The sequence below is a fragment of the Oncorhynchus mykiss genome, chromosome 13 (genome assembly GCF_057628025.1).
Source record: "Oncorhynchus mykiss isolate SJ-2025 chromosome 13, ASM5762802v1, whole genome shotgun sequence".
Lineage (NCBI taxonomy): Eukaryota > Metazoa > Chordata > Actinopteri > Salmoniformes > Salmonidae > Oncorhynchus > Oncorhynchus mykiss.
Window position 1 is genome coordinate 85,418,941 of NC_143034.1, and position 14,484 is coordinate 85,433,424.

The following is a 14,484-nucleotide window of genomic DNA, read 5'->3' on the forward strand; positions in this document are numbered from 1 at the left end:
TGTCTGGTGTGTGTAAAGGTGGTGGCCTGTCTGGTGTGTGTAAAGGTGGTGGTCTGTCTGGTCTGTAAATGTGGTGTAGTGGTCTGTGACTGGTCTGTAAAGGTGATGTGACGTCTGGTCTGTAAAGGTGATGTGACGTCTGGTCTGTAAAGGTGATGTGACGTCTGGTCTGTAAAGGTGATGTGACGTCTGGTCTGTAAAGGTGATGTGACGTCTGGTCTGTAAAGGTGATGTGACGTCTGGTCTGTAAAGGTGATGTGACGTCTGGTCTGTAAAGGTGATGTGACGTCTGGTCTGTAAAGGTGATGTGACGTCTGGTCTGTAAAGGTGATGTGACGTCTGGTCTGTAAAGGTGATGTGACGTCTGGTCTGTAAAGGTGATGTGACGGTTAGTCTGTAAAGGTGACGTCTGGTCTGTAAAGGTGACGTCTGGTCTGTAAAGGTGACGTCTGGTCTGTAAAGGTGACGTCTGGTCTGTAAAGGTGACGTCTGGTCTGTAAAGGTGACGTCTGGTCTGTAAAGGTGACGTGACGTCTGTAAAGGTGACGTCTGGTATGTAAAGGTGACGTGACGTCTGGTCTGTAAAGGTGACGTGACGTCTGGTCTGTAAAGGGGATGTGACGGTTAGTCTGTAAAGGGGATGTGACGGTTAGTCTAAAGGGGATGTTACGGTTAGTCTAAAGGGGATGTTACGGTTAGTCTGTATAGGGGATGTGACGGTTAGTCTGTATAGGGGATGTGACGGTTAGTCTAAAGGGGATGTGACGGTTAGTCTAAAGGGGATGTGACGGTTAGTCTGTAAAGGGGATGTGACGGTTAGTCTGTAAAGGGGATGTGACGGTTAGTCTAAAGGGGATGTGACGGTTAGTCTAAAGGGGATGTGACGGTTAGTCTAAAGGGGATGTGACGGTTAGTCTAAAGGGGATGTGACGGTTAGTCTGTAAAGGGGATGTGACGGTTAGTCTGTAAAGGGGATGTGACGGTTAGTCTGTAAAGGGGATGTGACGGTTAGTCTGTAAAGGGGATGTGACGGTTAGTCTGTAAAGGGGATGTGACGGTTAGTCTGTAAAGGGGATGTGACGGTTAGTCTGTAAAGGGGATGTGACGGTTAGTCTAAAGGGGATGTGACGGTTAGTCTGTAAAGGGGATGTGACGGTTAGTCTGTAAAGGGGATGTGACGGTTAGTCTGTAAAGGGGATGTGACGGTTAGTCTGTAAAGGGGATGTGACGGTTAGTCTGTAAAGGGGATGTGACGGTTAGTCTGTAAAGGGGATGTGACGGTTAGTCTGTAAAGGGGATGTGACGGTTAGTCTGTAAAGGGGATGTTACGGTTAGTCTGTAAAGGTAAGGTGATGTCTGGTCTCTAAAGGTGATGTGATGGTTGATCTAAAGGTGATGTCTAGTCTAAAGGTGATGTCTAGTCTGTAAAGGTGATGTGATGGTTGGTCTGTAAAGGTGATGTGATGTCTGGTCTGTAAAGGTGATGTGATGCCTGGTCTGTAAAGGTGATGTCTGTAAAGGTGATGTGATGGTTGGTCTGTAAAGGTAAGGTGATGTCTGGTCTGTAAAGGTGATGTCTGGTCTGTAAAGGTGATGTGATGGTTGGTCTGTAAAGGTAATGCCTAGTCTGTAAAGGTGATGTGATGCCTGGTCTGTAAAGGTGATGTGATGCCTGGTCTGTAAAGGTGATGTGATGCCTGGTCTGTAAAGGTGATGTGATGCCTGGTCTGTAAAGGTGATGTGATGCCTGGTCTGTAAAGGTGATGTGATGCCTGGTCTGTAAAGGTGATGTGATGCCTGGTCTGTAAAGGTGATGTGATGCCTGGTCTGTAAATGTGATGTGATGCCTGGTCTGTAAAGGTGATGTGATGCCTGGTCTGTAAAGGTGATGTGATGCCTGGTCTGTAAAGGTGATGTGATGCCTGGTCTGTAAAGGTGATGTGATGCCTGGTCTGTAAAGGTGATGTGATGCCTGGTCTGTAAAGGTGATGTGATGCCTGGTCTGTAAAGGTGATGTGATGCCTGGTCAGTAAAGGTGATGTGATGCCTGGTCAGTAAAGGTGATGTCTGTAAAGGTGATGTGATGGTTGGTCTGTAAAGGTAAGGTGATGTCTGGTCTGTAAAGGTGATGTCTGGTCTGTAAAGGTGATGTCTGGTCTGTAAAGGTGATGTCTGGTCTGTAAAGGTGATGTGATGTCTGGTCTGTAAAGGTGATGTGATGGTTGGTCTGTAAAGGTGATGTGATGGTTGGTCTGTAAAGGTGATGTGATGGTTGGTCTGTAAAGGTGATGTCTGGTCTGTAAAGGTGATGGTTGGTCTGTAAAGGTGATGGTTGGTCTGTAAAGGTGATGGTTGGTCTGTAAAGGTGATGGTTGGTCTGTAAAGGTGATGTGATGGTTGGTCTGTAAAGGTGATGTGATGCCTGGTCTGTAAAGGTGATGTGATGCCTGGTCTGTAAAGGTGATGTGATGCCTGGTCTGTAAAGGTGATGTGATGCCTGGTCTGTAAAGGTGATGTGATGCCTGGTCTGTAAAGGTGATGTGATGCCTGGTCTGTAAAGGTGATGTCTGTAAAGGTGATGTGATGGTTGGTCTGTAAAGGTAAGGTGATGTCTGGTCTGTAAAGGTGATGTCTGGTCTGTAAAGGTGATGTCTGGTCTGTAAAGGTGATGGTTGGTCTGTAAAGGTGATGTCTGGTCTGTAAAGGTGATGTGATGGTTGGTCTGTAAAGGTGATGTGATGGTTGGTCTGTAAAGGTGATGTCTGGTCTGTCTGTCTCACCGGGGGCTGGATGCAGGGGGGGCAGGCTCCACCACGTTGCTGTTGAGGGGGATGCCGGTAAACCCTGGGGGGGGCTTACTGGGAGGGGTGGCGCTGCCCTGGCAGGGGCGAGGGGGGGACAGGTTTCTGGGGGGGGCAGAACTCTTCAGGACGAAGGAACTTTTAAAGCCTGGAGGAGACAAACAGCATGGACAACATCACTACATTATCACAGTTACTTTCATCCATAACCCCAACTTAAAACCTAGAGACAAACAGCATTGTCAACATCACTACATTATGACTGTTACTATCCTCCATAACCCCAACTTAAAGCTGCAATTTGGAACTTTGGTCACACAACTAAATTCACATAGAAAAGTATGTTAAAGATCTGTCATTATCATTGACGGCAAGTCTAAGAAGCGGTAGGACTGTTCTGTGACCTATTTCTATGCTCCCTGTTCTTATGTTTAGTTTCTGCGTCTTTTACTTTCGGTGTTCAACACCAGCATCAAAACAACTGAATATACAATATTTTTGGTTATTGCCTACATATTCCACAGCGGTTTAGATAGAACAATGATTCGCCATGCGATTGGCTAAAAAATTAATACTTAAATGTCAATAAATAAAATGGCTGAGATCCAAACTGCTGAGACGTTACATCCTCACTGCTGAGACGTTACGCCCTCATAGACCAACACATCCTCACTGCTGAGACGTTACGCCCTCATAGACCAACACATCCTCACTGCTGAGACGTTACGCCCTCATAGACCAACACATCCTCACTGCTGAGACGTTACGACCTCATAGACCAACACATACTCACTGCTGAGACGTTACGCCCTCATAGACCAACACATCCTCACTGCTGAGACGTTACGCCCTCATAGACCAACACATCCTTACTGCTGAGACGTTACGCCCTCATAGACCAACACATCCTCACTGCTGAGACGTTACGCCCTCATAGACCAACACATCCTCACTGCTGAGACGTTACATCCTCACTGCTGAGACGTTACGCCCTCATAGACCAACACATCCTCACTGCTGAGACGTTACGCCCTCATAGACCAACACATCCTCACTGCTGAGACGTTACGCCCTCATAGACCAACACATCCTCACTGCTGAGACGTTACGCCCTCATAGACCAACACATCCTCACTGCTGAGACGTTACGCCCTCATAGACCAACACATCCTCACTGCTGAGACGTTACGCCCTCATAGACCAACACATCCTCACTGCTGAGACGTTACATCCTCACTGCTGAGACGTTACGCCCTCATAGACCAACACATCCTCACTGCTGAGACGTTACGCCCTCATAGACCAACACATCCTCACTGCTGAGACGTTACGCCCTCATAGACCAACACATCCTCACTGCTGAGACGTTACGCCCTCATAGACCAACACATCCTCACTGCTGAGACGTTACGCCCTCATAGACCAACACATCCTCACTGCTGAGACGTTACGCCCTCATAGACCAACACATCCTCACTGCTGAGACGTTACGCCCTCATAGACCATCACATCCTCACTGCTGAGACGTTACGCCCTCATAGACCAACACATCCTCACTGCTGAGACGTTACGCCCTCATAGACCAACACATCCTCACTGCTGAGACGTTACGCCCTCATAGACCAACACATCCTCACTGCTGAGACGTTACGCCCTCATAGACCAACACATCCTCACTGCTGAGACGTTACGCCCTCATAGACCAACACGTTACGCCCTCATAGACCAACACATCCTCACTGCTGAGACGTTACGCCCTCATAGACCAACACGTTACGCCCTCATTGACCAACACATCCTCACTGCTGACGTTACGCCCTCATAGACCAACACATCCTCACTGCTGAGACGTTACGCCCTCATAGACCAACACATCCTCACTGCTGAGACGTTACGCCCTCATAGACCAACACATCCTCACTGCTGAGACGTTACGCCCTCATAGACCAACACATCCTCACTGCTGAGACGTTACGCCCTCATAGACCAACACATCCTCACTGTTGAGACGTTACGCCCTCATAGACCAACACATCCTCACTGTTGAGACGTTACGCCCTCATAGACCAACACATCCTCACTGCTGAGACGTTACGCCCTCATAGACCAACACATCCTCACTGCTGAGACGTTACGCCCTCATAGACCAACACATCCTCACTGCTGAGACGTTACGCCCTCATAGACCAACACATCCTCACTGCTGAGACGTTACGCCCTCATAGACCAACACATCCTCACTGTTGAGACGTTACGCCCTCATAGACCAACACAGCCTCACTGTTGAGACGTTACGCCCTCATAGACCAACACATCCTCACTGTTGAGACGTTACGCCCTCATAGACCAACACATCCTCACTGCTGAGACGTTACGCCCTCATAGACCAACACATCCTCACTGCTGAGACGTTACGCCCTCATAGACCAACACATCCTCACTGCTGAGACGTTACGCCCTCATAGACCAACACATCCTCACTGCTGAGACGTTACGCCCTCATAGACCAACACATCCTCACTGCTGAGACGTTACGCCCTCATAGACCAACACATCCTCACTGCTGAGACGTTACGCCCTCATAGACCAACACATCCTCACTGCTGAGACGTTACGCCCTCATAGACCAACACATCCTCACTGCTGAGACGTTACGCCCTCATAGACCAACACATCCTCACTGCTGAGACGTTACGCCCTCATAGACCAACACATCCTCACTGCTGAGACGTTACGCCCTCATAGACCAACACATCCTCACTGCTGAGACGTTACGCCCTCATAGACCAACACATCCTCACTGCTGAGACGTTACGCCCTCATAGACCAACACATCCTCACTGCTGAGACGTTACGCCCTCATAGACCAACACATCCTCACTGCTGAGACGTTACGCCCTCATAGACCAACACATCCTCACTGCTGAGACATTACGCCCTCATAGACCAACACATCCTCACTGCTGAGACGTTACGCCCTCATAGACCAACACATCCTCACTGCTGAGACGTTACGCAATCATAGACCAACACATCCTCACTGCTGAGACGTTACGCAATCATAGACCAACACATCCTCACTGCTGAGACATTACGCCCTCATAGACCAACACATCCTCACTGCTGAGACGTTACGCCCTCATAGACCAACACATCCTCACTGCTGAGACGTTACGCCCTCATAGACCAACACATCCTCACTGCTGAGACGTTACACCCTCATAGACCAACACATCCTCACTGCTGAGACGTTACGCCCTCATAGACCAACACATCCTCACTGCTGAGACGTTACGCCCTCATAGACCAACACATTCTCACTGCTGAGACGTTACGCCCTCATAGACCAACACATCCTCACTGCTGAGACGTTACGCCCTCATAGACCAACACGTTTCGCCCTCATAGACCAACACATCCTCACTGCTGAGACGTTACGCCCTCATAGACCAACACATCCTCACTCCTGAGACGTTACGCCCTCATAGACCAACACATCCTCACTGCTGAGACGTTACGCCCTCATAGACCAACACATCCTCACTGCTGAGACGTTACGCCCTCATAGACCAACACATCCTCACTGCTGAGACGTTACGCCCTCATAGACCAACACATCCTCACTGCTGAGACGTTACGCCCTCATAGACCAACACATTCTCACTGCTGAGACGTTACGCCCTCATAGACCAACACATCCTCACTGCTGAGACGTTACGCCCTCATAGACCAACACGTTTCGCCCTCATAGACCAACACATCCTCACTGCTGAGACGTTACGCCCTCATAGACCAACACATCCTCACTCCTGAGACGTTACGCCCTCATAGACCAACACATCCTCACTGCTGAGACGTTACGCCCTCATAGACCAACACATCCTCACTGCTGAGACGTTACGCCCTCATAGACCAACACATCCTCACTGCTGAGACGTTACGCCCTCATAGACCAACACATCCTCACTGTTGAGACGTTACGCCCTCATAGACCAACACATCCTCACTGCTGAGACGTTACGCCCTCATAGACCAACACATCCTCACTGCTGAGACGTTACGCCCTCATAGACCAACACATCCTCACTGCTGAGACGTTACGCCCTCATAGACCAACACATCCTCACTGCTGAGACGTTACGCCCTCATAGACCAACACATCCTCACTGCTGAGACGTTACGCCCTCATAGACCAACACATCCTCACTGCTGAGACGTTACGCCCTCATAGACCAACACATCCTCACTGCTGAGACGTTACGCCCTCATAGACCAACACATCCTCACTGCTGAGACGTTACGCCCTCATAGACCAACACGTTTCGCCCTCATAGACCAACACATCCTCACTGCTGAGACGTTACGCCCTCATAGACCAACACATCCTCACTGCTGAGACGTTACGCCCTCATAGACCAACACATCCTCACTGCTGAGACGTTACGCCCTCATAGACCAACACATCCTCACTGCTGAGACGTTACGCCCTCATAGAGCAACACATCCTCACTGCTGAGACGTTACGCCCTCATAGACCAACACATACTCACTGCCGAGACGTTACGCCCTCATAGACCAACACATCCTCACTGCCGAGACGTTACGCCCTCATAGACCAACACATCCTCACTGCTGAGACGTTACGCCCTCATAGACCAACACATCCTCACTGCTGAGACGTTACGCCCTCATAGACCAACACATCCTCACTGCTGAGACGTTACGCCCTCATAGACCAACACATCCTCACTGCTGAGACGTTACGCCCTCATAGACCAACACATCCTCACTGCTGAGACGTTACGCCCTCATAGACCAACACATCCTCACTGCTGAGACGTTACGCCCTCATAGACCAACACATCCTCACTGCTGAGACGTTACGCCCTCATAGACCAACACATCCTCACTGCTGAGACGTTACGCCCTCATTGACCAACACATCCTCACTGCTGAGACGTTACGCCCTCATAGACCAACACATCCTCACTGCTGAGACGTTACGCCCTCATAGACCAACACATCCTCACTGCCGAGACGTTACGCCCTCATAGACCAACACGTTACGCCCTCATAGACCAACACATCCTCACTGCTGAGACGTTACGCCCTCATAGACCAACACATCCTCACTGCTGAGACGTTACGCCCTCATAGACCAACACGTTACGCCCTCATAGACCAACACGTTACGCCCTCATAGACCAACACATCCTCACTGCTGAGACGTTACGCCCTCATAGACCAACACATCCTCACTGCTGAGACGTTACGCCCTCATAGACCAACACGTTACGCCCTCATAGACCAACACATCCTCACTGCTGAGACGTTACGCCCTCATAGACCAACACGTTACGCCCTCATAGACCAACACATCCTCACTGCTGAGACGTTACGCCCTCATAGACCAACACATCCTCACTGCTGAGACATTACGCCCTCATAGACCAATACAAAACACCCCCTAACCCCCCCAGGGGTAATACTGCACAAAACCCCTCCTAATCCTCCCAGGGGTAATACTGCACAAAACCCCTCCTACCCCTCCCAGGGGTAATACTGCACAACCCCCCCCCCCCCAGGGGTAACACTGCACAAACCCCCTCCCAGAAGTAATACTGCACAAAACCCCTCCTACCCCTCCCAGGGGTAATACTGCACAAACCCCCCCTAAGCCCCCCCCAGGGGTAATACTGCACAAACCCCCTCCCAGAAGTAATACTGCACAAAACCCCTCCCAGGGGTAATACTGCACAAAACCCCTCCCAGGGGTAATACTGCACACAACCCCCCCCCCAGGGGTAATACTGCACAAACCCCCCCTAAGCCCCCCCCAGGGGTAATACTGCACAAACCCCCTCCCAGAAGTAATACTGCACAAAACCCCTCCCAGGGGTAATACTGCACAAAACCCCTCCCAGGGGTAATACTGCACAAAACCCCTCCCAGGGGAAATACTGCACACAACCCCCCCCCCAGGGGTAATACTGCACAAAACCCCTCCCCCCCAGGGGTAATACTGCACAAACCCCCCCCCCCCCTAACCCTCCCAGGGGTAATACTGCACAAACCCCCTCCCAGAAGTAATACTGCACAAAACCCCTCCCAGGGGTAATACTGCACAAAACCCCTCCCAGGGGAAATACTGCACACAACCCCCCCCCCAGGGGTAATACTGCACAAAACCCCTCCCCCCCAGGGGTAATACTGCACAAACCCCCCCCCCCCCTAACCCTCCCAGGGGTAATACTGCACAAAACCCCCCAAGGGGTAACACTGCACAAAACCCCTCCTAACCCCACAGGGGTAATACTGCACAAAACCCTCCCCCCCAGGGGTAATACTGCAGAAAACCCCTCCTAACCCTCCCAGGGGTAATACTGCACAAAACTCCCCCAGGGGTAATACTGCACAACCCCCCCAGGGGTAATACTGCACAACTGGCACATAGAAATGTATTGTGTAGAGGAAATATGAATTGGGATAGTTATGTTATGTACCTGGGGGAGGTTTCTTGGAGATGAGGGCAGGGAACTCCTCCTCTACCTCCAGGGGGGGTTCCGGCTGGGCTTTGGGGAGGGGGGCCACTGTGACTGGTTTATCCAGGTGGCCGTTAGCCAATCCACTTGCTTTGACCTTTGCTTTTACAGCGGTTTTAACTGTTGCCGTCGTCATAGCAACCAGTGGCTTGGAGGCGTGGCTCTCCGGAACGTTCTCCTTCTGTACCCTGGAGACCGTTTCCATGAGGACAGGAACTTGGTTCCCAAATGATGATGGAGGGGGCGTGGCCTGTTTCTTCTTCTTGGCTGTCTTGGATGTGGGGCTTGGGGCGGGAATAGGAGTGGGGTTAGATGTCACGGGGGAGGGCTTAGAGGTCAGTGGGAGGGGCTTATCTGTCAGTGGGGGAGGCTTGGCGGTTGAGTGGAGGGGCTTAGCTGTCAATGGGAGGGGCTTAGAGGCAGATTTAGAGGGTCCTTTGACGATGAGAAGAGAGGAGATATCCAACATGGTTGGAACTGCTCGGTGCTCCTGCATCGTCTTGGCAACGCAATTGTCATCATCAGATGGGGGGGAGGGGCGGCGGATGGGGTGCTTTTTCCTCCGAGAGGAAGAGGAGGAGGAGAGGAGCTGGGGGCCGGCGGGGAGAGGGAGAGGAGGGTTGTTAGGGGGAGGTCTAGAGGAAGAGGAGGGAAGGATGACCGTCTTGGAGGTGTTGCTGCTGCTGGCTTGGCTCCAGGCTGAGGTAGCTCCGCCCGCTGGTCTGGGAGGGCGGATCTTAGAGACCAGGGCGGGGAAGTCTTCTTCTTGGAAAGAGGAGTGCTTCCTGGGTTGGGCGGAGTAGGCAGGGGTCATGGGGGTCATAACCATGGCAGCAGATAGACTGGGGAAGTCATCCTCCTTCAGAGGGACCTGGGCTGGAGTCTTCAGGGCTGGGGGGGGCTTTACACTGTAACACACACAATATATATACCTATAACATACATCACTAGAGACCTGGGGGGGCTTAACACTAACACACAATATATAAACCTATAACATACATCACTACAGAGACCTGGGGGGGCTTTAGAGAGACCTGGGGGGGGGGGGGGGGGGGGTCAGGAGGGCTGGGGGGGGGGGGGGGGCTTTACACTGTAACACATACATTAATGTATATACCGGTAACATACAATACCAGTAAAAAGTTTGGACACACCTACTCATTCAAGGGTTTTTCTTTATGTTTACTATTTAATAAGTGAAGACATCAAAACTATGAAATAACATAAAGTGTTAAATCTAAATATATTGTATATTTGAGATTCTTCAACAGTAGCCACCCTTTGCCTTGATGACAGCATTGCACAGTCTTGGCATTCTCTCAACCAGCTTCATGAGGAATGCTTTTCCAACAGGCTTGCTTTTCCTTCACTCTGCGGTCCGACTCATCCCAAACCATCTCAATTTGGTTGAGGTCAGGTGATTGTGGAGGCCAGGTCATCTGATGCAGCACTTCATCACTTTCCTTCATCAAATTGCCCTTACCCAGCCTGGAGGTGTGTTGGGTCATTGTCCTGTTGAAGAAAAGATAGTCCCACTAAGCGCAAACCAGATGGGATGGCGTATCACTTCAGAATGCTGTGGTAGCCATGCTGGTTAAGTGTGCCTTGAATTTAAAAAAACACCACCTCCTCCATGCTTCACGGTGGGAACCACACATGCGGAGATCATCCGTTCACCCATCTCTGCATTTCACAAAGACACGGCAGTTGGAACCAGAAATCTCAAATTTGGACTCATCAGACCAAAGGACAGCTTTCCACCAGTCTAATGTCCATTGCTCGTGTTTCTTGGCCCAAGCAAGTCTCTTCTTCTTATTCGTGTCCTTTAGTAGTGGTTTCTCTGCAGCAATTTGACCATGAAGGCCTGATTCACACAATCTCCTCTGAACAGTTGATGTTGAGAGGTGTCTGTTACTTGAATTCTGTGAAGCATTTATTTGGGCTGCAATTTCTGAAGCTGGTAACTATAATTAAGTTATCCTCTGTAGCAGAGGGAACTCTGGGTCTTCCTTTCCTGTGGTGGTCCTCATGAGAGCCAGTTTCATAATGATGGTTTTTGCAACTGCATTGAAGAAACTTTCGTGGAAGAATCTTGACATTTTCCGTATTGACTGACCTTCATGTCTTAAAGTAATGATGGACTGTCATTTCTCTTTGCTTATTTGAGTTGTTCTTAACATAATATGGACTTGGTCTTTTACCAAATAGGGCCATCTTCTGTTTCCCACCCCTACTGTGTCACAACACAACTGATTGGCTCAAACGCATTAAGGAAAGAAACTTCACAAATTAACTTTTAACAAGGCACAACTGTTAATTGAAAAGCATTCCAGGTGACTACCTCAAGAAGCTGGTTGAGAGAATGCCAAGAGTGTGCAAAGCTGTCATCAAGGCATCTTTGAAGAATCTCAAATATAAAATAAATTTGATTTTGTTTAACACTTTTTTGGTTACTACATGAGTCATCAAGTCATCAAAAATTAGGGTTCTGGTCATTCTTGTTTCCATATGTGTTATTTCATAGTTTTGACGTCTTCATTATTGTTCTACAATGTAGAAAATAGTACAAATAAAGACAAGCCCTGGAATGAGTAGGTGTCCCAACTGTTGACTGGTACTATACATCACAACAAAGAGACCTGGGCCGGGGACAGGAGGGCCGGTGGGGGGCTTTACAGTGTAATATACACATAAATGATAACACAGCTGGTATACACCTTCACCTCGGGGGTGTGTGTGTGTGTGTGTGTGTGTGTGTGTGTGTGTGTGTACCTCAGTGTGGGTGCTGCAGCCCCCAGGAGAGCTGGAAAGTCGTCTCCTGTCAGAGGGTTACTCTTCATGGTCCTCACTGGGGGAGCTTCTGCTGGAGGTTTGACAGGAACACTCCTGTGTCTCTCCTCAGTCTCCATCCGCTCGGGCCGCTCCATCCGCTCGGGCCGCTCCATCCGCTCGGGCCTCTCCATCCGCTCGGGCCTCTCCATCCGCTCGGGCCTCTCCATCCGCTCGGGCCTCTCCATCCGCTCGGGCCTCTCCATCCGCTCGGGCCTCTCCATCCGCTCGGGCCTCTCCATCCGCTCGGGCCTCTCCATCCGCTCGGGCCGCTCCATCCGCTCCATCCGCTCGGGCCTCTCCATCCGCTCCATCCGCTCGGGCCTCTCCATCCGCTCGGGCCTCTCCATCCGCTCGGGCCTCTCCATCCTCTCCTCTTTGCGGTGTTTGGGCGCTGCGCTCCTGTCCTGGGTGTCTCGTCCTCCGTCCTCCTGTCTCCTCTGCTGCATCAAAGAGGCTCTGACTGCTACTGCCAACTCCCTGTCCTCCTCCTCACTACCAAAACACAGCACTGTTATAGTCTATCACAGAGTCATAATACCCCAAAAACACTGGTGAAACACGCAAACGGTTCCAATTGTTTATCCACAATTCATTTTTATTCATTGTGGATATTAGTCATTTCAAATAAGGACTGTTTGGTGTAGGCTCACCCTGGCCCTGTTGTGATAACCATGGAGGCTCACCCAGGCTCACCCTGGCCTGATGTTGTGATAACCATGGAGGCTCACCCTGGCCTGATGTTGTGATAACCATGGAGGCTCACCCTGGCCTGATGTTGTGATAACCATGGAGGTTTACCCTGGCCTGATGTTGTGGTAACTGTGTAAATCTCTCTAAGACAAGGTGACTTGTATAAATATAGTCACCTGTATTTACAACCCCAAAAAATGATATGCTAGTTAGCTGCTAATGTGGCTATCATACAGAACTAGAAACGCCTGTCAAGCTTCACGCCACTCACCAGGGCCGTGATGATCTGGACCAGACTGACGAATCCAGGCAAAAGGTAAGAATCTCTGGATTAACTAATGTTAGCTAAATGTAGTAATTAATAAATTGGCTACAGTTGTTTAAATCCTGTGAACTGTCTTGAGCAAGTTTTTAAATTGAAAACGCCTGTTACCTAGCTAGCTAGCTCATGGTTAGCTAGCAAGCAACATTAGCCTGGCTAGATACATTCGTAACTTGTTTAGGTTTTTATAAACCAACAGCCTAGCTTGCTAGTTGACTAGCTAGCTAACTTAGATGGTGAAGCTGGGGCTACGTGTTCATGATAATGTTTGTTTGTGTCTGTGGGTGAGAGTTGGGTAGCCTACTTCAAGTAACGTAAACTCACGTAAACTCGTACATCGCCTTTATTTTAGCGCCCCCAAAACGTAATACTTCCAGATCAACTGTAATGTCAATACCATTGTAAAAGCACAATTTCTCCCCTTTCCAACAAAATCAATTACATGACCTAAACGCTGCCTGTTTCTGCATAATTCAAGCAGGCAATGAGCCCCGTCGGGTCTTTAAAAAAAATGGCGGGTGGGGAAGCGAAACTAATGCGTGATAGTGAGAAGGACAGATGTCGTCGTGTGGGAAAATTGCTTTTTTCACTCGATCTGTCCAACTTATCACCTTATCGCCTCTAAAATGTCAATAAAACACTATAAAGAGTTTATATAATGTGTCATTACATACCTATTGGAAGGTTTGTGTCGAATTTGAATCGGGTTATTAGGGCGGTTCTAAAGTGATCTTAGAAGTAAACAGCGGCTTCGAGAATGATGATCGCATGCAATGATGACGAAAAAAATGACTAGGATGATAGAAGTGCTACACCTGGTGGAGAGAGGTTGTAAGACAGAAATAGTTGCTTAATGCTGCTGTACGTTACACGTCAAGATGTAACGGAAGGTCAGTTTTCTCAACTTTTCTCCAATACTACAGAGCCGTTACCATGTCGATCAACGCTTGAATGGAAACCTACCGTAATACATCCAACATCGGATGAAGCAATTCAACTCCGACACCGAAGGAGATGACTTCAGTGGTTTCAGTGCACAGGAGGAGGAAGATCGTGACCAATGACTTTCTTGGTAGGCTACTGTTTTAATTTTTGTTACAAGCCGTGTTTCGTTTAAAGGCCTATTTATTTTTGTTACAAGCCGTGTTTCGTTTAAAGGCTGTGTAAAGTTCAATAAAATAAATAAATAGTCCAGCAATTACGCTAGTTCACACCCCCGATTGCCGTCAACACAGTCGCTACAGTCCCATTAGTTTTCTTTGTAGCCTCGTTTGAATGTTGCGGTTGCGCACAT

At 49.4% G+C, this 14,484-nt stretch overlaps 1 protein-coding gene across 1 annotated transcript in view; it reads right to left on the bottom strand.

Moving 5' to 3' along the window:
• The window catches only part of znf598 (zinc finger protein 598), a 47,598-nt gene that overhangs the window by 11,773 nt on the left and 21,341 nt on the right, over positions 1-14,484 (bottom strand). The window contains exons 7-9 of the mRNA XM_090197975.1: positions 12,119-12,670; positions 9,305-10,251; positions 2,781-2,949 (exon numbers count right to left, since the gene is read on the bottom strand). Coding sequence (XP_090054101.1) covers positions 2,781-2,949; positions 9,305-10,251; positions 12,119-12,670 — 1,668 coding nt within the window. The remainder of the gene's footprint in view (positions 1-2,780; positions 2,950-9,304; positions 10,252-12,118; positions 12,671-14,484) is intronic.